Source organism: Diplotaxodon limnothrissa, linkage group LG8, assembly GCF_057381915.1.
Source record: "Diplotaxodon limnothrissa isolate DT_005_m linkage group LG8, D_limnothrissa_male_GT1.1, whole genome shotgun sequence".
Lineage (NCBI taxonomy): Eukaryota > Metazoa > Chordata > Actinopteri > Cichliformes > Cichlidae > Diplotaxodon > Diplotaxodon limnothrissa.
Genome location: NC_140603.1, coordinates 5,821,342 through 5,848,109, shown reverse-complemented (window position 1 = coordinate 5,848,109; position 26,768 = coordinate 5,821,342). Strand labels below are relative to the sequence as shown.

Sequence of the window (26,768 nt, the reverse complement as noted above, 5' to 3'; positions counted from 1 at the left end):
TTCCTTCACCCCTTTCTTCCTCTCTCCTCCCCATTTGAGATAATAAAAAAAACATCTCCAAAGCAGAAAGTGCGCAATCTCCCAGATACACCCACGCACACACACACGCACTATGATATAACCCAACTTTAAAACTCTGTCTTCCTTTCTTTTTTCTTGTTCTGCTGCTGTCTAAGCCCAGGTTCCCCAGCGTCATCTTTATCTGGTTATTTGAGAGCCTTAACAATGCTCTGAGAGACAGAGGCACGAGGAGCACGTGAGGGGAAATAGGAAGAGAAAAGTAGCGATAGTAGCACATTGAGGAAATGTATCCAGTGATTACAAAGGACTTTGTAATTATTAAGCCTAACATTTGAACTTTGAAGAAGTTTTGTTCTCCTAAATGGTTAATGCTACATTAGATTTCCTCGATATTGTTTCACATATGTGTGCTTTTTCTTCGGTTTCTTTTCTTTCATTATCCCTCCTACATTCATTTTCAGGTTACCTTAAAAAAGTCAACCACTCCTCCACTGTTTTAGATGATAACAGGACAGTTTCCAAACTCACATTTATTACTACTACCTTAGTTGAAGGAAACAATATCCTTAATAAATTCCAATCTTGTTACAGACAAAACCACATCACTGAAACAGCTGTATTAAAAAATAAGTGCTGACATAAGATGAGCCTTCCTAGATTTATTGGCAGGCTACGCTTATCAACAGATTACAAAACTGGTGGGCATCATTGGTACTGCGCTCAAATGGTTTTCATCCAACAGTTCAGAATTCATATTAACCAATGTGTGTCCTCATCTGCAACCCTCATATGTGGAGTTCTCATGGCACAGGTCTTGGACCAATTGTGTTTTGATTTTTAATATATATATATTACCTCTGGGTAATCTAATTAATAGTTTTAATCTCCTGTCACTGGTATGCAGATGATACACGGCTGTACTTTTCTGTTAAGCCAAAAACCCTCAACAGCCTCTCTAAAATTACTAATTGGATGTATTCAAATGTCCTCCATCAACTGGCCCTGACTGACCTTCTCTGACAAAAGTACACACATTCTGTACTTAAGTGGAAGTATAGATATGTGTTAAAAAAAATACTCTGGTAAAAGTTAGAGCGGATTGTAGGAAAAGCTGACTCAACTTCTTTATTCAAGTGAAAGTGAAAAAGAAGAGACTAAAATGCACTCAAAGTAAGAAATTTAAAAGTAGATCTTCGGTGGATATTTCTAGCAGCTATTTTTGTGCAAAGATGACTAAAAGCTGTGCAATATTAATGGAATAATAAGCAATACTGATAGATAGGATTACATTGGACATTATAATACATTTTTTTACATGATTTCCTCTGGGATTAGAGTATTCTAATTCTAATCCTACTGACTTTTAGTGTGATTTGGTAGGTGGGGAACCACCTGGCTCACTGTGGGGAAAAGAATCACAACTCACAATAATTTCTGTTCAGAGCTCCACTAAAATTTGCTAAAAATCCACACACAGCCCAGTACTTACTCTTTGACTCCCATCACCCACCCAGGGGATTATTACCTGTGACTCTACACCAATTGTTCTAGACCTGAAGAAGCCTCTCAGAGAGATGAAATGTCTTGAAAACCAAGAAGTCCAACTGTTTTATTTTTAATCTCTGAAGATGAGCAGGACAGAGTGTATCGGAATGAATTGGAATTTCAATAAGAATAAATCAAATGAAAAATGTAGTCAGCTTATGACTATTTTTTGAAAGCAACTAACAGCTTTTTTAGACACAAACATCAATAATCCCTTCATGGTTATAGTTTTGGAAAGGCTAACAGCCAAAATATAAATGCTGAGTTGTGTGTTATTTATTTGCAGTGCAGACTAATAATATGAGCTTCAAAATGCCCCTGCAGATCAGCACTATCCTGGTGTGTCATGAAAAGCCAGATGTATCAGCTCTTAAGAGCAGTTAATGATGCGGCTTTGCCTGCTACGCCAGCTACAGACCCCTGGTCTCAAAAGGCTAAAAAAAGCATGACGATTCATATTTCATATTTGTAGGTTATATGAGTGTTCTTGGCATGCTACTGAGGAGAATGCTGGAGTCGAAGTAGTGGGCGGGGGGGATCTATCAAAGGCTCCATGCTCAGAATGGAAAAGAAGGTACCTTTAATCATCTGCTTGTGTGAGATGTCACACGGTTGCTAGGTTACAGGTCAGCCCAGAGAAGCTCCTGAGTGTTATAGAGATGCCTTAGTGTGTATAATGTGTAAGCATGTCAAATTCTAATTACAGTCATACGTGATGATTTAATTCCAGAGCTCGACATTAGCAAATGATCGTGGAGATGTCTTGATGACGTCTTCCCATTTCTGTTTGTTACTGTGCTGCAAACATTCCGCACAAGTCCAGCATATGCAAAAATCATCAAGATGGTCATCTGACTAGAGGGTCAGTAATCCTGCGATCATGTGGCGATTGCTGTCGCTGCTCACTGGTCACGTCTGTGCTGTTTTCACACTATACACCTCTCAGGAACCACTTGGCAGCCAGACTGTGTCCACTGCCCATCCTAAAAACTCACATCCCACTCCTTCTGACTGCTGAGAAACGTGCTGCTGAGATATATCACTAGCAGTAATTTCCATGACAGGCGTGTTACAAGCTGATAAATAGTACAATGTTTTCTCAGCCTGTAATTCTATTTAACCCATTCTTTCCACTTCTCTGACCTGCAACTCTCAGCCATGGCAGAATGGCTGGATTAGCCACTCTGATTCCTGCTACAGCACTGCAAGCCGGTCTTGTCTCCTCGCAGCCTCTGGCTCCTCATATCCTGTCACAGCCAGCAGACTCAGCTGTTATGCAAACCAACTGCGAGAGGAGCAGTTTTTGGCTTTGGCTGGAAACTGGGGTAATTAGCTTTGACAGAGCTGATGAGTTGCTAATTAAATGTTTATCTGAATCTGGCATCTGTCGTAAAACAAATGTCTGTTAGCTGCCTACAATCTGTGGATTATCAGAAATAACTGGGGTTGGGTCCTGCATCCAGGCAGATAAGCAGAGAGGACGGTGTTTTGAGCAGTCAGGCGGAAACTAGTCACAACAACAGCACCTACTGTGTACATGTTAGGAGCTTAAACTCACCCGTAATGGTTAGATGATTCTGTCAGTCCACATTCAAGCTGGCACTTGTGTACCAACAAATGTTGTTACAAGTACTGACTAATATCAATTTGAAAATCTGTTATCAAAGCTAATTTTTGACTTTTTAATACATTAGTTAAGAGTTATACATCTTTGTTTGTTTTCGTGACAGGGCATTATCTTTAAAGGGAAACCTTGACCTTTGACGATATTTTATTTTTGCAGTTGTTTGTGTTTTCTGGTGTGACACTGGATGCAGATGTTCACTTTTCTTGGCATTCCTCATAAATTCAAGGTTTCTTAATGTGATAAATGTTTGAGTTAAGACTAGGTTTTTGTACTACACTATATGCACTATGGGTAAATACAGAATGTGGGGTTGCTAGTTTTGCAATTAACAGAAATTACATCTGGCATATAATAATGAAGAACAATTTAACATGCATGAACACCAAATAATAATAAAACACATGTAATTGCAATGCATAGAAAAAGATAATGCTATGTTAGCTTGGTAGCAAAGCAGTGGCTCAAGCAAACACATTCCAAAAACAGTAGTTTCGAGGGCTGCATGGCTCCAAAACCCAGACTCTAGTGTTAAAATGCCCAGCTGTACACCTTTAAACAGGACGTTTACAACCTGGTCCAAACTCTTTTAAGCTCTATGGATAGTTTTCAACTTCTTAATCACTGCACGTTTGATTTTTTCAAATCACTTGGTTACAATTTGTTCATACATTGTAAGTTTACAAATGCTGCTTGCTAACAATTTGCTAGTGGTAGGTAATAACTTAGCACTCCAAACAATGCTAATCGTGAGGGTTCAAAATGTGTGGTCCAGAAACCGGTGCGTGATGTCATGGCAGCTGTGTCCATTTGTTAGCTACACAATGATATTGTCACCATAAGTGAATCTTCTTTTAACAAGCTAAAAATTATTTCAAAAAATTTCACACTCAACCTTTTGACCATTACGGGTGTTTGTTTAATATTGTAGAATCTGTAGTCTACAATTTAAAGCACCTTGAGGTGACAGTTGTCGTGAATTTGGGACATATAAAAGCCTCAGACTTGTCATCGTGGCTGCACATATACAGCACGTATGCGATTTGAGACACCCTAATCTTTTTTTAAAGATGCTATCACCTGAAATCCTCCTGCTGAACTGTATAACTTTTGTTTAATTATGTAGTTATTAAGATAAAGATCTCTGATAATGCAGATCTTGTACACAAACAGAATCAGGAACAAACAAACTTTTATCCAGTGTAATGAAGGAAGTTTTAAAGTCTTTGGGGATATAATGACACGTTTTTTGTAGGAGTACAAAATAAAAGTTTTGTGGCTTTCTTGTTTTTGTCTCAGTTATTTGTAAAATACTGCGTTCCACCAAACAGCTTCACATGTCCAGAGTAGAGAAGATCAGAGCTGATCATCATGCAGATACAGTCAGTTGTTGCTATGATTTCACAATGACAAACTTCATGAGGTGAGAGTGAGAGTGAGAGATGTGGCGCTTTGAGGTTTTTCAGAGCTGGGTACTGCTTTGTCAGGAGAGTTGGTTGTTGCTACATACATCACAAGAAGACTTGCAAATCATTTTTAGGGCTGAAAATATTTTATTAAGCCTGTTATGTTCAACATTATGCACTCCACACTGTATATAAATGCCACTTGTTTTGCACATATTCAACTCTGTATATTTTATATATTTTATTATTATTATTATTATTATTATTTTATTTTATTTTTTTACTATTTAATTTGTAAAAATGTGTATACACACACACACACACACACACACACACACACACGTAGGAAAATATTTAGTATACACATCCAGAAATGCATACACTATTATATATTGTACATATATTTATTAGTTTCAGGTTGGCCATTCTTGTATTTTGCTCGTTTGTGTTGTTGTGTTTGCACATCTCTGTTGCTTGTGGGGCTCGCACACAAGAATTTCACTCGCATGTGCTGTGCCAGTGTGCCTGCACATGTGATGTGACAATAAAAAGTGATTTGATTTGATTTGATTTGATTTGATGTCTTTGGGACAAAACTGTTGTTGTGTCAGTATTTATGAATATTTTATTATGGCTGAAAAAAGAACTGAACATCAGACTCTTTATACAAGGCACTGCATAGCAAATGTTTTGTTTTGTTGTAATTTTTTTAAATTGTCTTCGACCACCCGTGTAGTCACAGACTGAAGTGGTTTCAGTTTACAGACAACAGATGTTTCTTGGAAACGGTAAAACAAAGTGTCTTTTATTTTGGCTTTTCTTTGGATCTGAAGTTTAAAGTCGCTCTAACCCACCCATCCAGTCTGGTTTCATTGATTAGCTTTTGTTGAATTCATTAGTCTGTCATTCAGATTTGTTTTCCATCCAACATTATGAGTGCTGAATTATATATGCAATATGTACATTTAATGTAATGGAATTTATATAGCCCCTTCTGACTGACTGACTGGAGAAAATGCTTTTAGACTACGAGTTATATTTAATCACACATACATCACTTTTTATTCTGTGCAATTAAAATGGACAAGAGGAATACAATGATTTATGTGATCTTAGTTACAAGAGGTTGTGTAAGTTCATAGTTGTCGAAGATCTGCATATATTTGAATTAGATGGTCATTATTGTGGTTAAAGTATTCATGTTAACAATATCATTATGAAATGTTTGAATAACTATAATGCTACTAGTGAAACTCATCAACAATTTGGTAATTGCTTCATCTTTTTTTTTAATTTAACCTCTTAGGACCTGACATCCACATATGGTGACATCACATTTTGGGTTGTCTAGACCACAGTACTAAACTTTCCTCTTTCAAATGAGCCATATTGCTCAAAAGGGCGCAATTGTTGTTTCTCATTTTGTTTTGTACTCAGGAGAAATGTTGTGTTCAGACACCAAATAAAGAGTTTTGCACATCATTACTCAGTTCTATCGGACACTATAAAACCAAATAGCAAAGAGAAATGAAAAATGCATGCCATGAAAGACTTCAGGTCTTAGGAGTTTACAACAAAATAGTTTTTGTAGTATTTATGATTGTATTACATTTTTGACAGAGGATGCATTACTTTATGTGACAAATGCAAATATATGTATTTTTTGTATTTGTCCAGGGGTTGTGCTGAGCAGCAGCTCCTGTTTTTGCTTTTTGCTTATTTCATTTTAGTGACTTGATCACTTGATGAAACTGATATTTCTTGCTTATTGTGACTCATACGAAGGTGAAATAGCAACTTTTTGTTTTGGATGTCCACAGCTTTTCCCCCCTTCTTGACAGCAGATAATCTTCACCAGCTGATTGTGCCGACAGTTCTGCTGAATGTAAGGTCTGTAATTATGGAGGAGACACAGAGGAAACAACGGCAGTTCAGAGTGGGACCTGTTTCATGTGTTTCATGGAGCATTGCAGCGTTGAAGTGAGACACTGCCGAACTCTTACTTCCCAGACCACAGTGTTACCATACCTGGCTTTGTGGCTTTTCAGACAGAGAGGATGTTATTCTGGTGAGAAGAGAAGTGGTGCAATCCTGCTAGCTGTTGGAATGCGTCCACATGACTCACCGAGGAAAGTCGTCTTTGGTGTTGCTGTTTGAATCCAGTTTGAATCGACACTGTTTGGATTCTGCTGCCAGCAGAGGTCATCCGAATGACTGTGGCTGTGGTGAATGGATGTGAATAATTAGTGGATCCTGAATACTCTGTGCATTACTTACTGGAGATGCACATGAACAGCTTCTCTAACAACTGTTTCAATTCTGCTGAATCACCTCACACAAGCATATCTGCATTCATGTTTAAATTGAAGCTACTTATTTTCTCATATTTAGATTTTTGGTTTATTGAACACTTCATTGTTTTGTATTTTATGCTTAACTGAGCTCTTTGATTAGTGGAAATATTTACCTTTATGAACTATTTTATTCCATATTTGTTGTTTTTTTTGTATGCAGTGCATGTATTTTAATACTAGCAAATCTAAGTTGTTTTTCATGCTATGACTGCTTTAATTCTTTAATTTTCCAAGTTTTAGGATAAATATATTTCTTATGTTTTTTCTTACGTACATTTGTTTCCATTCACTTTAGTTATATATGTTTTGCATATTTAAGTGTACTTTATTTTGCTGTGTTTTTTATGCGACACTCTGCACGACTGATGATTTGACAGTCTAGTCACCTTTACCGCTGCATGATGAATCTGGGCTGTGTGCTCTGTCATGTGTGGTGCTAAACATTGAAAATTAGCGTGCTTTGCCTCGAGGAGATGAAGATTTCCTCGAAGGCATTCTGAAGGGCAGTAGTCAGATTGTAAGTATTTGAGGAAAAGAAAATAAAGAGCAATTATGACTTGAAATAGCTGGCTTGAACATATCGCCACAATGTATTACACGTTGGCTCGACACAGTGAGTGTTTTGGCAGGTGCCGGGCCACTGTCATGTTCTTTTGACCTTTTTCAAGATATCCACGGCAGCTTAAAAAATATCAAATAAAATAACATAAGTCATTCCCTCTATTGTCATCACTGAGGGCAGTAGAAGGCGTTTCATTTTACAGGATTTCAGTTTCGTACCTGTCATCGTGTTTGCTGTATATAAAAAAAAAAAAGCATTTTCCCCACAGCGGACTAAAATTGCAGCTTTCTATAAGGAAGATGAAACCCAGAAAAGAGCCCACTGCCTTTTTTTGTATTTTTTATATGTCTAAACTACATCCTCTGAATGTCACAGGGAAACTGAAAATGTCTTTCTGTTTCAAATCCAGACATGACAGTGCTCACTGACCGCACTCAGAGCTGGCGAAAGCAAGGACCAAATGGAAAAGTACAGAAAAGGAGATTGAATTTTTAACCAGCAAAATAAGACCTCTGTTCCTGTATCATGTTAGCATTAAATGCAGAACACATGAGTAATGAAATACATTGTTGAAGAAATGTGTGCTATTTGAGATGTGGAAAGACAGTTTGAAAGCTGCTGATTGTTTTATGGAAGACCATGTTCTGCACCTCCTCCTCCTCGCACCGCTTGAGCTGCAGTCATTGTTGTAGCCAGCCTTCCTCTCACTCTTCAGCTGCTCTCCCATTCATAGATTCTTTTTGACTGCAGTCTCATATTTTCATTTAAATGCTGATGGGCTCGAGGATCAGTGTAAATTGCAAATGCAAACTTTTTCCATTTTTTTCTTATCGCTCTTTAAAAAAAACAAAAAAACAAACTTGTGTGTTTATGGAGGAGTGCAATTTGCAGACGCTGTTGTTTGCTGCGAGAATTGTCCTTCACACCCATGGATTTCCATGAATTTAAACAAGGTTTGAATTTGCAATGACCAGCATTAAATTAAAGTTAAGTTAAACATGCGTGCCGGGCTGGCTGTGGGATGCTGTCAGAAAAGGTGCGTGACCCCCACCGCTGTACAATCAAACCTGTACAGCTGGCAGATTGGACCTGTAATTACACAGACAATTTTCTGAGGCATAGCTGTTCCAGAATCATAAATAATCTTATTGGTTGCTATACTTCAGTGGGCAGCGACAAAAGTGATGTTTGCACAGTGTGAGCTTCTTAAGTTGAGGTTAAGAAGGTATCGTCATTAGATAAAACGCAGCACTTGCTGTTTGTTAAAGCTGATTAAAACAACCTGTTTGTCATACTGAAACAAGAAACCTTAAAGGGTGCTCTGTAAACCCAAAGTTACTGTTGCATGAAGTTCACACAGGACCTAAAAACAGCAGCAGCAGCATATATCTATTAAATCCATAATGATCAAACTACAGAGAAATGCACTTACTCCAGTGCAACTCAATAATGTAGACATCACTTATCCACACCACAGACACAGACAGCCTTCAGAACTACAAAAGATATGGTTCTGTAAGTGAATTTAACTATTTCTAACTATTATTTTACAATATAGACGCTAGACCTTTATGTCTAAAAATGCCCTTTTGAGTAAGGTAAGGAAGTTCGAATTGTTGTTTTTTTTTAAGGTCAAAGTATAGAGATATCTATGTAATTTTGGTGTGTGTCAACACTGTATATATATATATATATATATATATATATATATATATATATAGTTATATCTCATATAACTAGTGATGTAGTAATATTATCAGTTGATCGCCTAGTGGCCAATCATGTGTAAATGATGCTTTCTGGTTTTAGTTTTCGATCAGAAAGGAATTAGATATGAAAACAAGCTCTACAGGACATCTACAGTTAGTAACTACTACAAAGCAGCCTTACCTTGCCTTGCCAGGCTTGATTTTCACAAGATGAGATTCTGCAAATCATGTGAGGATGAAGCTGTTCGTTTGAATGTGCAAATATTTGTACAGACACATAAAAATATGCATATAAATGCAAACTCTGTTTTTTGACTTTGTTCTTTGAAGAGGTAAGGATAAGCACAACAGGATGGATGGATGCATGTGATAAAAAAAGACGATTGGTCTTTTTAGATCGTTTCCAAGTACACGTAGCAGACACTTGGTTTTTACTGCAATTCACAAGTCAAGTTTTGCAGGTCTACTAGCGACTTGTCTTTGCATTGCACTCTTGATGATTAATCTCCTCGGGCTGACTTTTTTTTGCCTCGAGCAAGGCCTGTAATCCTGAAGAAGCTATGAAGGAAAGAACAGGGTTTCAGAGATGGAGCTTTTCCATCTACCATCCAGCAATCATCATGGGGAATGTGAGGTGTTTGGACAGCGAGCTGAGAAAGACCAAAAGAAACACACTGAGTATAGTTTGATGTGTAGTTTTTGTGAGATATTTCCACACTCACACATCCTAGACCACAATATGAAATTTCAAAGCTTTTTAGGTGCAATAGTATGTTGATGGTATAAAAAAGGCAGATCTGTTACATCTGTTGTCTTGGGTTTGCTTTAGTGTTTTGTGAAACATGCCAGGCCTTAGAATACACTTTCTTTATGAACTTTATAGATTGTGAAATGAGTTCTAAAATCTGGAAATTAGCTACAATTTTGCACTTTTAAGTCACCACCAGAGATGGGCAGTAACGCGTTACTGTAATCCGATTACTTTTTTCAGGTAACGAGTAAAGTAAGGGATTACTATTGCAAAAACGGTAATTAGATTACCGTTACTTTCCCGTAGGAACGCTGCGTTACTGCGTTACTAAAACCGTGATTTTTGGCGAGAATGTCTCATGACAGTGACGTAAGCGAGTGCGACGTTCGTGACAACAGCTGTGTGCAGATCAACAGTGGATCATATGAGTGCGGGAGAGAGTATGAGCGTGCAGCGTTTAAAGCGTGGAAGTACTGACCTTACTTTGAGTTAGATTCCATCAAAAGTGACAAAAACATTAGTGTCCGTTGTGCGTGGGAAGAAAACTTCCTTTTACAGCGAAAAAAACCCCTAAACTTCCAACAAGCACCGAGTAGCTACGACTTAATGGGAAACTCACAGAGAAACTCGCGGATTCTTCAACTGACCGCGGCACACCTGCACCAGGGTAAACCTCCGCCTGCCCAACTCCTGCTTTACAGGTGAAAATAGAGCAACAGGACCGCTGAGTCTTTGACTTTATTTATTTTCTGCTGTGTTTTACTTGCATCTATTTGAAAGACTGAGTGTAAACACAAAAAATATTTTATTTTATGTGCTGGAATGTGTAGAAAATAGGTTTAAATATTAAATTAATTTATTCAAGTCAGAGAATGTTGCATATAATAAAATTTTTGCTTGAGGCATAAAATTAAAAGATTAAAACTAATAAAACAAGTTTAAAAAAAGAGACTTTTCCATTTGATTACATTTTGTATGATGGATTATGTAGAAAAAGTAGAATTGGGCTGAAAGATCTATCGCTTTATCACCTATTCAGGTTGTAAATCGTGTTTTTAAAAAGTAACTAAGTAATTAATTACTTTTGAAAATAAGTAATCAGTAAAGTAACGGGATTACTTTTTTAGGGAAGTAATCGGTAATTAGTTACTGATTACTTTTTTCAAGTAACTTGACCAACACTGGTCACCACTAATGAACTTCAAAGCTACTGCGTGTTCCACGTAAAACATTCATTAAATCAGGCTACAGTAGTTGTCACACACATTTAGTGTGATCCTGCTGAAACTTAATGTTGGTGATACTGAGGATAAGCAACCCTGGTGTAATTTATTTTTGCCTAACATTAGCATTTTACTTTTTTTTCACTCCAGTGCCACAAATGATAAAAGTGGCTTAACTTTGTGAAGATGTGTAATTACACACACACACACACACACACACACACACACACACATATATATATAGTGATACATGGAGAAAGAGAGCGAGAGCAGAAGACACAAACCCGAGCCTGCTGCCGTACAGTACATGGTCGCCTGCTCAACCACTGAGCTAAACCAGTGCACAGATTTGTCAAATTTGTGAAGCACAGACGAAACAGAGGTATCTCTCCAAGAACAATGTTGCATGTTTAGAAAAATATGGATGGTTTATTTGACCCTACTTTGACAAGCATTATATTCCATTTCCATGATGTTCAAGTCTTCTGAAGTCAATGAAACACAGTCTACATCCAAATATGAACAGTGGTATATCATTTGTCAAGAACACATTCATTCACTTTTCGTCCTACAAACAGTTTTTGCAAAGACACACACAGTATAGTATTAATTTATCCGGTCAAATACTCGGTTAAGTGGGCTTCTATTCTGAACTCACGAAACAGTAATGGTTTATAGTTGTTTTTTAAGAATCTATTGAAAACAGACAGTCTAATATAAAGTCCATCCAGTACAGACTTGTCCATAATACTGCTTCTAGAATAGCTTATTTACAATCGTCTACTGGAAGCAAAAGAGGAAACAAAAAAGAAAAAGAAGAGAAAAAACGCCATTGCTTTAAGAACAAAACAAGCTAGCCATTAATATTAAAATTCAAAATTAATAATCAAAAACAGAACATAATGTTTTTTTCATTGATTGTGCTTTGTAACCCACAAAACCACTTCATTTTTCGAAATAGAACACCTATCAGAGGCACCAAATAGGAGTGCTGATAACATCCAGTTCAATTTCTCTCATTGAGATTCTCTACAACTATGAGTAGGACAGGGCATACAAATGGTTCCTTTTTTTCATTTATTTATATATTTATAAAGTTATTACAGGCTCATTCTCTCAGTTCATCACCTGTGGTGGTGTTATGTCGCACAACAGAAGTCACGTAGGAATCGGTTCGTGTGTTTAACCATGCAAAGCCCTTTAAGATTTGCCAGAAAAGGTCACAGAATAGATTTGTTGGACAAAAGGGGGCTGATAAAGGCATAAACAAACACAAATGGTGCTTTCCCACTAAAACATACACAGAATGGTGCCAAAGCCTGTGGATGAATAGGATAGGCAAGACAGTGACAATAATAGTAGGCAAGTTAGCAGGATAATACTACACCTTCCCTATCCATAACCTCCTCTGGCTTCAGATCTGGCTGGGCCTGTGTATGCAATGTACAGTGTAGCTCGTTTTCCCGGTCTCTCACAGTAAGTAAGTGGAAGTTCTTGGTCCTGGAATCTCTAATTTGGCAGAAGCCTTGGTCAAAGAAAGCAAAATTGCCACCATCCTACTCTAAAAGGAGGCCAATATACCACCGTTTGTCAATCAGACCCAGCCCCTGGCATTCAGCAGTGAGTATTCCTGAACATTTACACAGTCACCTCAGTCTTGCTGCCTGTGCGGTAGTGCTGTGGCTGTTGTTGCTGCTGCTGGTGGTGCTGTGGGATGTAGTGGAGTTGTTCCACAGTGTGAGTCCGTCTCGAGGCAAATGCCTGCCTCTTATTTGCTGTCTGGTTCATGGCTAAGGTGTTGGAGTGCCCACTCCCGCCTGCTCCCTGTACCCCACTTCCGCTGCCTCCACCACCGCTGTTGTTAGAGGCACTGGGATGGGAGTGCATTTTGGTCATCTTGTAGCGATCCATTAGAGGCGTAGTTGGAATGAACACGTCTGTGTGTGAGATGGCCCGTGATATTGACTTGTCACTGCCATAAAACCCGCCAGAGATACTGCTGACCATGCCGCGCTTCAGCGACCTCATCAGCTTATCTGGCGAGAGCAGAGGATCCTGGGACAGGAGGCGGTCTTGTGAGTATAGACGTTCTTGTGAATAGAGGCGATCTTGGGAGTAGTGGCGGTCTTTTGAATAAAGATGTTCCTGTGACAGGAGTCTGTCCTTGGAGTACATACGGTCCTTGGAGTAGAGGCGATCTTGGGAGGTGTGGCGGTCCTGTGGAAGAAGACGCTCCTGGGATCGAAGACGTTCAGCAGATAGGAGCTGTTCATCGGACAGGATCCTACCTCCGTACAGGGAAACACCGTTAGAAGACATGGTATAATCTTGCTGGGGGGCTCTTTGAGGGGACAGGACACGATCTTGGGACATAGCCCTCTGGACACGACGGGGCCTCTGCCTCTGCTGAGACTGCTGCTGTGAGGACTGTGACTGCGGAGGGGCCTGGGAGATGGAGGACTGTGGGGGCTGGCTCTGCTGTTGTTCCCGGTGCTATCGAGCAAAAGACGGATGGGGTGAGTTTATTCATAAACTCAGGGGTAAGATGCTCTGCTGCCGACTACTTCAGAATAACTTCTAACATTTAAATCTGGAAACTTGTGCTCTTGCATCATAGATACATAAAACTTGATAGTACATGACCTTGTTTTGAAGCGTGCACTATTGAACGGAACACTTCTGTACCCACCTGTTCTTGACTCATTTTGAGAACATGAAGGGGAAGAGTGCTTCTTGCTGCCAGGTCGGGCAGGTGGCGCTTACGAGTGTAGTAGTCTTCGACTTCTTTATCTGCTGCAGAGGACACAGTGGAAAAAAAAAGACACGAAGTGAAGAGGCAATTCAAGGAGCGAAAGAAAGAGAAAACACGGGTAGGTACAGAATGCTAGGGGAGAAATCGTGTAACGTGGAATTGGAGAACACGGCACACAATGCAGAGAATAGTGTTGGGAGACCCATCGTATTTCACCTTTCCAAGCTCATAGAGGGGAATAGAAAATAGAGGCAGAGTATCACAGTCAGACCACATTACATGCTAGGCACATAACATCCACATATCCAGACTTGATCAGGGATGCTGCAGGCAGTTCTGGCTGTGGGGGATAACTTTTCAAAGGTCATTTGAAAGTCTATAAACAAAAAACATCATATACAGACATGGAGGGAACCACGCAGGCACCTCACATATATGCATGCTGGAAATCTAATAGGATTATTACACAATCACATCAACACTGAAGCTGGGAGTGTTTCATATAAACTCGAGTGGGGGTTTTCTTTCGTATTCCTGTGTGCAACCAACAAAAACCTCCAAACCAAACAATGAATATAACATGCATTTAAAAGCAGATCAAAAAGACGAGAATACATTTGCAAAGACGAAGTGTAGGAGTGAATGTAGCATTAAATTCATGCCACACGACAAAAACACATGCACAGAGAGCTGTATCGACCAAATAAATACATAAAAAACACACACGCACACACAAAGTGATGCACATTTACAAAAACTTGACATCTGGTCATAAAGACAGTAGCATAAACCATTCAAAAATGGAAACATTTATAAGTCTGTGAATGAGCGTTTAACCCGCACAACAAGAGACAGGTGAATGCCATTGCCATTGATGGTGGAAAGGTATAATGAGAACAGATCTCTCCACCTTATTGAGAATTCGTAGATGGCTTTTCGGTGCGAGTCTGTCTTTTTCAATAATGGTACAGCAGTGTTCACACCACCTGTCCAAATTACTCTCATCCAAATCCCCTTCAGCGCCGAGTCACGGGTGCTTGCTGCAAATCGATTCATTATGAGAGATAATAAAACAAGATGTTCCTTTCTCAAGCATAATAGTCTTCAAGATTTGGGCAGCGCATTGCAAACTCATCAACCATATTACCAGAGTGAATGAATAACTCATGATATATAGTGTCCTGCACTGCAATGGGCTAAGTGCTTTTTTTCTCTTCAGTTTGATACCAATTTGCATTAATAAGCAGTACCATTCTTCTTTTATTATCTCAACAATGAAAACTCCGCTCGATGTTCCCTCCAGCGCAATCCGGCATGATCTATCATTGTGCAGACACTAGTTGAGCAACAAAAAGAAACAGCAGAGCCTTTTGGCTATTTGCTGCAGCAAATAATTTGCTTTTGAAGCAAAAAGAAAGTTGGGAAGACTGAAGGAAGGACACCGCCAAGGGATATTTTTCCATTTCAGAACTGTCTCTTTGGTGGGGTCCTATCTCTGACAATTGAATTCATTTGGTTTTGTTTTACGGTCCATCAAAAGCTATTATGTTAATTCTCACAAGCATTCTTCAAATAAATTGTGGTTGTTTTTATTTCTCCAAAACAACTGAGAACCAGTAAATACTACTGCAAACTTGTTTTACCATTTAGTTTCAAATGGTGCCTGGCAGCTCTAAGTGGGAGCCAGTGCAGAGCGACCCCTGACGGGATGAGTTGTAGATGTCCATCTTTCATTTTGACTTGAGCCAGCTGCGAAGCAGGACGCTCATGATGAAACTACACAAGCCGTAACGGATATTTGTATTTCACTTAGAGAATAGCATGAGACGAGAGCTCATTATGCTGTAGAAATTCACCAAAGAAACGCTAAATTAATACCGAGCCAGGCCAGACGCAAGAAGCCGCTGATATATGTGTGATTCAAGAGAAATCATGGCTGCGGCGAGGGAAGCAGGGAATATCAATGAATCAGAGGTTTTTTTTGAGGTGATTAGGCTGCTTTTTTGACAGCTCAGAGTTGAGAAGGGGATACTTTCTGGCTTTAATTCATAGTGCCCTCCATCCACTTAGATCTTTAATCAACGGCGAGCTGCAAAAAGTCCAAAACAACATATACGGGTACTTTTTTCTACAGTTTAATGTCCCGAGTTACAGCAGGTGAGCCATTGTTACATCTGAAATACTTCAGAGCCCTTCAGAAAGTCCCAGCCTGGAGTCAGGAAAGCACACTTAATGCAGTGTTTTTATCATGCAGGGCTTTAGGATCAGGGCAGGGCGCCTATTCTTGCATTATTGCAGTGAACTTGGACCTACTGAGTTTCTTCAAGGACGAGAACCGGTTGAGGTCGGCTTTGACGGCCGCCTCGTAGGAGGGTGGCAGGTGTGACAGGCTCTGGAAGGAGCGTGAGAAAGACAGGTCGTAGGGCTCCGTCTGCGAGGTCAGGATGCCACTTATCCGATTGTTTTCTGGAGACACATACATACATATACAGACACAGAAGAGGGAAAAAGGGGGGGAAATGGGCAGGCTGACGTCTCCTACGCCACCCCCCCCAAAAAGGAGACCCCAGGCAACAATCACAGAAAGACCACCTGCTGTGAAGAAAAAAGAGTGAGCTGGCAGACAGGCTGGAGTTTCAGCTGTACAAATATTTGCTGGAGGCAGAGGTCCTTTGAAATAATCTCCAAATTAATCTCGTCAGTATAAAATAATAATTCCAACCAAGGGAGCCACCGAGTATATGGAAGCCCTGCTCCTCTTCTGGGAGTTTGGGGGTTGTAGTGACCTAAGAAAAAATCTATATTTGTACAAATACACATGAACTCACACATGAGTACATATAAAATATGTTTTGAATAGCTGGTTTTATAAACCAGATAGAGTCAGCAGCTTACATTTCATACTTTGTATCTCTGAGGTGTGAGTCTTTACTAACTCTAACTCTAGACAATCAGAATATGTAGTTTTTGTTTTGATTAAGTTGTTCTCCTGTGTCTTAGCAATCAGGGAGCAAAGAAAATAATCATTCTAAGTGACATGAACTTTCTTTCCTAATAGTCTATTGTGCCTTTCTCCAAACTATAAGGGTAGGGCAGAGTTAGAGTTATCCCTTATGGTGACTAACCTCAGAGGGTTAAAGAAAGAAACTTCTGAAGGAAGGTACATGTGAAAGGGTTGGAGAATGACTGAGATAGATTTTGAGAACAATCACACTTTATGTTGCTGAAATAGAAAACCCAGTCCACTCGTACTAAAGTGGAGTGAGAGAGTTACGTATCCTGTTGATATTTCAGTAAACTAGACTATTAAAGATAGTCATGGCTATAAAACATTTCTTATTTGATAACCCTTAACATTAAAGCCAAACGGGTTGTGTAGGTTCCCCTATGCCAAAGCTACTCTAACCCTTCTAGACACGACACCCTAGGTCCTTTGGTATTAAGCACCAAGATATTAGGACCAGATTCTTTTAGTCATACAAGTTGCAAGGTGGAGCGTCAAATCAATTAGACTTGTTTTTCCAGCACATCCCACACATGCTCAGTTAAATCAGATGGGAATCTGGAGGCTGAAGGACACCTTGATCTCTTTGTTACATTCCTTAAACTATCACTCCAAAATTGTTGTATTCTGGAACCACATATTATCCTGCTAGAAGATACTTTCTGCCTAATAAAGCCTACTACCTTTTGACAGGTGCTGTTATTACAAATGATGGAACTGAACTGACCTGATTTTAATGTTGTAACTTAGTTGAAATACTTCTATCACTTTGGTTGTAGGCTTTCTATGGTTTGTACCATAGCTCTAAAGTTCTAAGTCTTATTGTCTTAATCATCCCTCTGTCCTTTAAAGTTCAGCAATAGTTTGCTGAGGAAAAAAGTTGAATATCTGCCTTTAAGAAACTGTTGCATATTTTAAAACTCCAACTTGTTGGTGCCAGTGATGGGGGAGTATAGGCGGACACATCAGCCACTCAGTGAGTGTTTGGTGTGGGACTGACTTGACAGGCGATGCGGTGGTTTGACGGGAGGAAACAGTGGTCCAAACAAGGAAAGGCAAGGAAAAAATAGACAACACACCAAACAACAGATGTGTGCTGGAGAGTGACCCTGCTTGTGACAGTGCTGTGATGTGAACTGGGACAGGGACGGGAGCAATGCCTGGCTGCCTGTTGTTGGTGTGATGTGAGATGATGCCAGGAAGACGAGGAAGGTGGGGGTGGGGGACTGGACCCAAGCCTTCTTTTCTTCTCACTCTACTCCTTCTCTTTATCTCTCTTTTTCACACATGTCCACACACAAACATCCGCAGTCTGTCCCATTCCACTTCCCTCACTCTGTCAATCTTATCTGTCTTACCATGCTGCCACCCACTTTCCTTTGCTCCTTAATTCTTTCTTGTCCATTCAGTATTCCCTTCTCTCTCATTTTCTTTCCCACTCCTGCTCTATCTAGCTTTCCCCTGCAAGCTCCGAGTCTGTCACGCAGTGCAGAGCAGCGGGCATGGGTGTGACTCCACACTAGCCTCCAAACGACAGATAAGAATAGTGTTTTTAGTAACTGCTGCAGGATGGAGAGATGGAAGAGAAAGAGAACAAGAGATGGGGATAAGAGAATCAAAAAGAAACAAGAGACTGAAATGCTCAGTTGTGGTCACAAGCTTACGTGCATTCATTATGGACATGAACGGCAATAATTTGGTTTTTTTTTTTAATAAATTCTTTGAACTGTTCCTTTTAGGGGTGAAATGATTGTGCATGACTGTACATCCATAATGACTTATTTTGGATTGTCTCTAAAGCACACAGAGTCAAAGTTATCCATACAGGCCCAAAAGTGTACATACAGCTCATTTAAATTGACACTAACGTCACTAAAGATGTAGATGGTAAATGGCCTGGTTCTTATATAGCACTGCACACAACTACATTCACCCATTCTATCCAACATTCACACTCTGATGGACGCATCAGAGACCAACTTCGGGTTATCTGGCATGCAGACTGGGCAGATGGGGACTGAACCACCAACCTTCCAATTAATAGGTGACCTGCTCTACTACCTGATCTACACAATCGTTCCACCCGGGGAAAAAATTGATTAAAGAAATAAAAGCTCATGACATTAATGCCTATGATGAGCGTATGTAAACTCATGACCACGACTGTAAGAAGGAACGAGAGTAAAGTAGCAGGGACGGCAGCATGGCTGAGTGACTGCAGGGGGTCCTGGGAGCTGCGGGGGGGGAGATCGAAGTGAAAAATTTGTGAGTGGGTTGTCTTCCACAGCTGCATTACTAAGTGGGGAATCAACTCAGACTGTGGCATGCTGTTAGCTATCTCATTAGCAGACATACTTTATGTTTAAACACAGTAAAGCCACACAGATGTGGCTCCAAGACTTAAATAGTTAAAAAAAAATCAGCAGAAGATTTTACTTCATAACTTCATAACTATTGTGATATAGTTTTGAAAAACAATAATTATGAGTTGTATCGGTCAAATCTATAGCTATAACTATCTGTAACTTTGATTGTTGTGTTGTTTTTTTCTGGCAAATTAAACCTAAACCCAAAGGCGCTGACTATGTAACATAACCTTTGGTCATAGTAATGACATGAATGACATGACAGTTGATAAGAGCAGCAGTCTTTCAGAATTAAATAACAGTATGGTGTTATGTTCACACAGATGCAGAATTTTAGATGCAGAATTAGTAGGTATCAGTACGTTTACTGACAGTGGCACTAATACTGCTCTGAAAATCAACTCAGGGGATGCAAATGTCCAAGTAGAACATTCTGAACCCTAAACTTAAAGGATACCCTGAGTCACAACGACAAATGCTCATCATTGATGAGAACCACGGGTGACCACGAGAAACTCGTCTCATGGAAGACAGAACATAATTTTGCAACATAAAATAAGCTTAATTGGATACATCAATGAAATGGAAGAAGATAACAACTGATATAAGAGCCTGTCACACAAAGCATTTACATAATTTCGAACAGAATTACACACAAAGTACCAGTCCTCTTACGTGTAACACACATATGTGAGTGTCCCAGTGAAGCTGGGCTCTCAGTAAACTGGCTGCTTGTCAGTAAAAGCCATTCTTATAAAAACCAGCATTCAAAATTGTTGATTTGGTTTTGGTCTTTCTGATGGATTTTTTTGACAGTACGAAAAATACTGCATAAATATAACATAAATAATTTTCTACTGTAACTCATCAGCTTGTGTCCCTGATTCCTGTTGGCCCACATGACCAACAACAAACTGTGCTGTCAAAGCAAAGATCAAACAGAAACTCTTGCTTGAATCAGGTCTGAAAATACACTGGTTTAAGTTAGAGAAAGGAGGAAACAAAGGTAAGAGTCGTGGTATGTACACAAATGTGTGCTGGAATGCAGTGACTGAATATTCACACTAAATTAAACATATGTATGCATGACTTACCACGTCTCAATGATCGGTGAGCTACCGAAACCCAAATGAAAAACAAATATTTCAGAAACATGTTGATGGTAAGAGAAACAGAACCTATTCCTGAAAGACCTTCTGCATATTCAGCACAGCCAGTACAGAAAATCTCCCCTCAAAATTATTCTAATGAAAACAGCTTTTAAGTCCAGAGGCATGCTATGTACACTTGTGTGTATGATTGTGCATTTTCTGCTCTGATATGGAGCAGAATCTCCTGGTTGTTTCAGTCAAGGGCCGCTGGGGGGGTTGTGGCTGTGGGTTTTTATCTGGAAAATACACTGTGTGCCAAAACTTGAAGGATTTCTGGCAGCTTGTGATCAAAGTGTCTGTGTTAGATGTGTTGAAATGGATTTTTCATGTTTTCCATAGATCTCCAAGGCATTTGTTCCCAGTATGCAGTTTTCTTATCTATGCGTGTGATTCTGTGTGAGTCTGTGGATGTATGTGTGTGGACTACACGGTCAGTTGTGTCCATAAAGAAGGAATGAGTCTGTCTGCAGAATTTAGCTATGGCTCCAAAGTGCCTCAACGATAGCAGGTTTTTAATGTTTGTGGTTGAAACAAACAGTATAAAAATCACACGGTGAGATCAGGGCAATGTAATAAATGCACAAGGCAGGGAATATTCAGCTCAATGCCGCTTTTTCTTTTATCTTTGCTATCTTTCCTCTTTCCTCTCTTACACGACTGCTCAACTGGCAGACTGTGACCACGGGCCGCCTCAGTTCCCTCAAAGGAACAGCTGATTAACTTGAGTAATAAAAGCTGATTCACGGTACTGCTCCTCTCAGGCACCGTGAAGTTATGGTGATAACTTTAGTTTTTTAGGACAACAGTGGAGAACATTGTCGTGGGATGGGATGACCTTGACAGAGCATTACGTTGTTTTCACTTTAAAGAAAGAGAGACAGATGGCCGACAACTACTGTCTCTTGTCTCTCAAAGAAAAAAAGTGCCCCCATTTCAAAAATTAAAAATGAAGAAATTGAAAATTAGATCAGTTCAATGAATTTACCCCATTAAACATGTTAAGAGCTGCATTCTAGACTTCCAAACATTTGAAACATTGAACTGACCAGGGAATTTACTTGCATAAGACCCTTTCCCTCTAGTTTTCCTTACCATTCTTAGGTGTGCGTGTGGGGCTACCTAGAGCCACATGGTTATAGTTGGGCTGATGGGTACCTGCAATGACAAAAGCAATGAAAGATCTGTTCAATGTTCACGAGGAATGCTCTGTATGTTCTAAAACACAGACTTCAAGCAGTGTGAGGGTGATAATTAAAGAGATAATTCACTGAAGAAGCTGGAAATGTTGTCTTCTAGTGGCACTTGGAGATATGCTTTTTATATAATTCACAAAATATAGATCTATGTAGAAAACATTGTGCATTTTTAATGGACTTTTATAGTTTAAATAAGACACGATGCCGCAGTTACTTTCCACACTTGCGTGTAAACCTATTCACTGAGTGAAATATCCCTTTAATTTCCTCAAATTAAGAAAAGACATGAGAGACTGTGTGATGAGTAAATCTAAATGGAGTCCCCTGTAAGCTTGACATTAGCCTGCAAAATATGTTTACACCAGACATATTTTGGAAAGTAGGCTAAAACAGACGAAAGGAAAAAAACAGAAATATGGCATACAACATCCTGTCCTGGAAAAGTCAAGAGCAATTACTGTATTTTTTGTAAAGTGTATTATTTAAGAATAAAGACGCGCATTTATGCATTCATCATTACAAAAGATCCATGAACTGCAGTGCTGCAGGTGCATTTGAACACAGGAAACCACCAGTACAACTACAAATGAACAGAGAAAGACATTCTGGTTTAAAATTATATGACCAGTACACAAAAATACACAGTGAACCTACCAAGAGAGGTTTTGCACCAACATTTTTACATAAGCAATGACCAAGCAACTCATTAGAAATGAAAGTTATATTGAACTCACATAAAACATATTTTTTAAAACAGATTTCTTTTAACCTCAGACAAAAGTAGTTAGCAAAAAAACCAAAACAAAGCCAAACCTTCAGAGCAAATTTCAAGGTCTGCAGCCTGTTTACACTGAGCAATTTTTACCTGTTCGTGATGAAGTCTGACTATCATGAGAGAAATTAAGTGAAATCGGTCATTGGTCATCACTTACCAAAACAATTTGTTTTACACTGAAGCCAACCAAGAAATCCCAGAAACTTAGGGGCAGTGTTTGTCAGCTGACTTGAAACCATTGTCATACTTTTATTTACAAAAAATAAAACAACAACAACAAAAAACAGTTGTGGAAAAGAAAACAAAATCCAAACTCAGAAAGAAAAACTATGGAAGAAACACAAAAAATGTTATGACTCATACAAAGAAGGAGCTGATAGTGTTCCCCTGCTTTGGTACATAGTTTTTCATATTTAAATCTAAGACGGTGAAGTTATTGTACATTTTTGTGCCACCAGCTAACTTGCTAACATTGAATGGTATCAGCTTACAGGTCGGCTAGCGACACTGTTATGAACAAATAGTGAAGGATTTAGATTCCTCGGTGATGGGAGCTGTGAAGTGCAGTGACCTTCAGAGATACCACATCAGTAGCGTTCTGAACTGTACTGTCAGCAAAACATTACCAGAGCACACAATTACACAAGGTGACAAATATGTTTCATGTTGTTTGCTTAGCTAATTTAGCTAATTAGGCTAGCATAAGCTTTGCCCTGGTTGCTTCCCAAATCGTGTTCTTGTTAATCTGAATTTTTTAGCATGCATATTATACAGTTGTGTGTTATCTGACACGGTCAAAAATCAAGCCCAGTGTTTGTCCAGACAGGTCATGACTTCAAGCTCAGCCAGAATCCCAGCAGACTAGCTTATGGCTCCAGTCCGTTTTTTTCACTGATGTTCTGTGCTGTAGGTCTTACTGCTGCCATCTCTATCTCTGGCTTTCCACATATGTGCATGGAAAGGCAGTAATTTTTCAGGATGAGTATGCATCAGAGTGATTAATACGTTTCTTATGGATAATGTTTGTACAATATATTTGGGATGTGTTTTTGAACTTGTAGTCTTTGGAATGGACTCTGCAAACTTAACATGCACTGGTCCTCATCTCTGGCCATTATCCCTTTTTTTTCTGTCTCTGCAAGGAAGCTCTAATCAGTAGTAACAGTCAAACGTGTTATCATTTGAGTAAGCAGAGCCTTTTTAAATTTCATCTCAGAGGATAAACAACAGTTGGCCCCAATCACCTATCCATCCTGCTGTGCTGGAGTGTTTGTGGGATGACAGGGAATGTGATGCAGTGGTATGGTGCTCGCCTTGGCACCGCACCGTGGAAGTGCTTTAGTTGAAAGATGGGACCTTTACTGAGCCCATTGTACTGAGAAAGTTGATGAATGACAGCTATTCTCAGCAGCGTGGGTTTGTGTGTTTGTATGAGAGGGGAAGGCAGCAATAGATGGAGACCCCAGTGTAGAGTGTTGCCATTGCAACACGTTCATTTGCTGTCTGCTGCTGTGCCTGTTTAAAAATGCATTAGAGCCAACTGCTGAAACATCCATTTACATCTGTCACAGAAGTGAAGAAGGAGAGTGAGGCCCGACGCTCTCACATCATGGGTTTCAATATTTGCTCGAGCTATAGAGATAGATGAGATGTGTCTTCTGTGTGTTCCTCCACTGGCTTTTTCTTTTTTCTTATCAGTGCTTAACAGTGACTCACAGAAAAGATTATTCAAGGGGATAAATTCACAGACTTCAGAAACTGCTTCTTTGGAACATATTAAATGAACAGCTTAGTAATATAAAGCCATGTATAAAAAGCTATGTCTTTTTAGTTACTATATTATCTGTATCTGTCACAACAGATCTTTCGTTTTTACTTGTCCCTGGTAGCACTATCGTTCATTATTAATGATCTATTATATCACAATAATGCTGCTTATTTTACTAATGCATCAAATCAATGTGTTCTTCACTTTTATCTATGGTCTATGACCATGCGATGGGGTGTATTGCTGGTGGACCAAAGAAGATGTTCAGATTACTGTCATCCTCATTTCTAAAGTCTTCTCCTATCTATGTTAGAATTCAGGAGAAGACCCCTAAAATGAAACCCCTCCTGATCAGGAATACGCCTGCCAAAAAGAGAGATTTCTTCATTTGTTGGTGTGATTAAACAGGTGTACTCACACTAGGCTCATTTGAATCCCAAAGTCCAATTCCTTTGACTAGTGTGTTACTTTGACTAATTGCTGAGCACTGTGTCCGGGCATGCTTAAGTGTAGTGTGACTGTGTCACCACTTACAAATGAAACCACAAAACACATAAACTAGGGAAGCTAATTTTACTGTGAAAAAGCACTTATCAAAAGCTTCTCTGTGCATGAAAGTGAAAGAGAGTGAGAGGATATGACTTGCTGAGACAAACTGAAGTGCGTTCAGGTCATTAAATGACAACAACAAGGCAACTATTTTGTGCGCTGCAGGTGGCACACCAAGAGAGCTTGAACTAGTTTAGCTTACAAAATAATTATTATTATGAAGTATACTACTGAATTATTTCACCTAAAATCAGTGTTTGAGAAACTTGCATCAGATTTATTGTTGATTGATGCAATTGATGTATTTATTTGCCAATTAGGCAGTGAGACGCTTCTATTATGGTGTCTGGATGAATACCTAGAGAAAATAAAGTATCAATACTACTGATACAAAGGCTTGTTTTGAGTAGTGATGCCAGGAATGACTGGATCACTACAACCAAGACTTTCTGTCTCTGCTAAAGCTCACTGCATCTACTTTAGCTTATTAGTATAAACAATTCATGAAATAAACATTTTTGGTATGTCACTGAATAGTAGAGCGACTTATGAATGAATGTGCATGTGATTATGCTAATCGTATTAAAGGTGACTAGTAAAACAAAATGTGGTTGACAAACTGGTAATTACATAGCCCTTTCACTACTCTACCTGAGCATTCAAAGTAGCGTGCAAGCCACATTCACACACTTTATTCTATGCCTCAAGCACTTCCTCAAAATCACACATGGACACATTGAGGGTTAGACACTTTAGCATGCAGACTGGGGGGAGGCAGGGATTCTGATTAGCAGGCGACCTGCTCTACTTCTAACCAAGACATGCTGTGTCTGGGAAAACCCTCAGTAATGGTGATAATTTAAGAGAAACAGCCTTTTAATGACACATACAGGGTACATAATAGCAGATTAACTTCTTTTAATTATTAAAAACTGCTAATGACTATGGCCCAGGTATCAGTTGGTTCTGGCGTGGAAAAAACTGCTATGATTTCACTTGATCTTAATTCCTATACTGCAGAGTAGACACAGGATGCCTTATCATAGCGTGCACAGAGTGCATGCATTTAAATCAAACATGGTTAAAACTGGTCCATTTCAATCTAACAAAGAAAGCAACAACCCCGCCCTATCCCCACCCCCAGGAAAAAAACCAAAAACCAACGTGCAGTATTATGTTAATGAGTCACAAAGTGAATGACTCATCTCTGCAAACAAACTTTTTCTGTAATGAGCTACAGCAGGTGACAAGTAAACATCTGTCCTCTGTGCAGAACATACAATAATTTATTTTCTTCATTCAATTCAATTCAGCTCAGTTCTATTTTATTTATAATGTATTTATATAGCGCCAAATCACAACAATAGTTACCTCAAGGCGCTTTATATTGTAAGGTGAACTCTTGCAGTATGTATGAAGGGAAGTAGAGAAAAATTAATTAGAGTGTAGAATACACACTCTAATATTAGTTACTCCAGTAACACATGAACATCATATAGTTTCAGTTAATTCATATTCATGACTGATTTATATGTTCTGGCTTGTCTTCCACCCTGTGTCTTTTGTCCTGTCTTCCCCCCCCCCTCAGCCCCAACTGGTCGCGGCAGATGGCTGCTCCCCATGAACCTGGTTCTGCCGGAGGTTTCTTCCTGTTAAAAGGGAGTTCTTCCTTCCCACTGTCATCAAATGCTAAAAGGGGGTTGTGTGATTGTTGGGGTTTTCTCTATATTAGTGTAGGGTCTTTACCTTACAATATAAAGCACCTTAAGGCATTTGTTGTGATTTGATGCTGTATAAAATGAAACTGAATTCAATTAAATTGAATGTTTTTACTTTTAGAACTGAAATAATATTTTCATTCTTTACTGATAAACACAACACTAACAGTAAGTATTTATTGTATATTTAAAAATCCAAATGGTATTTAAGCCAATTCCACAACATAGATTAGACTTTTTTAAGTCATTATTTTGGACAGTATGATATCTTTTACCAAGCCTGGTAAAAGATAT

At 39.2% G+C, this 26,768-nt stretch overlaps 1 protein-coding gene across 1 annotated transcript in view; it reads right to left on the bottom strand.

Moving 5' to 3' along the window:
* Window positions 1-12,833: 12,833 nt before the first annotated feature.
* Window positions 12,834-26,768, bottom strand: part of shisa6b (shisa family member 6b) — an 80,458-nt gene continuing 66,523 nt past the window's right edge. Inside the window, exons 5-9 of the mRNA XM_085361181.1 lie at window positions 21,561-21,623; window positions 20,412-20,432; window positions 16,261-16,413; window positions 13,885-13,988; window positions 12,834-13,688 (exon numbers count right to left, since the gene is read on the bottom strand). Coding sequence (XP_085217307.1) covers window positions 12,834-13,688; window positions 13,885-13,988; window positions 16,261-16,413; window positions 20,412-20,432; window positions 21,561-21,623 — 1,196 coding nt within the window. The remainder of the gene's footprint in view (window positions 13,689-13,884; window positions 13,989-16,260; window positions 16,414-20,411; window positions 20,433-21,560; window positions 21,624-26,768) is intronic.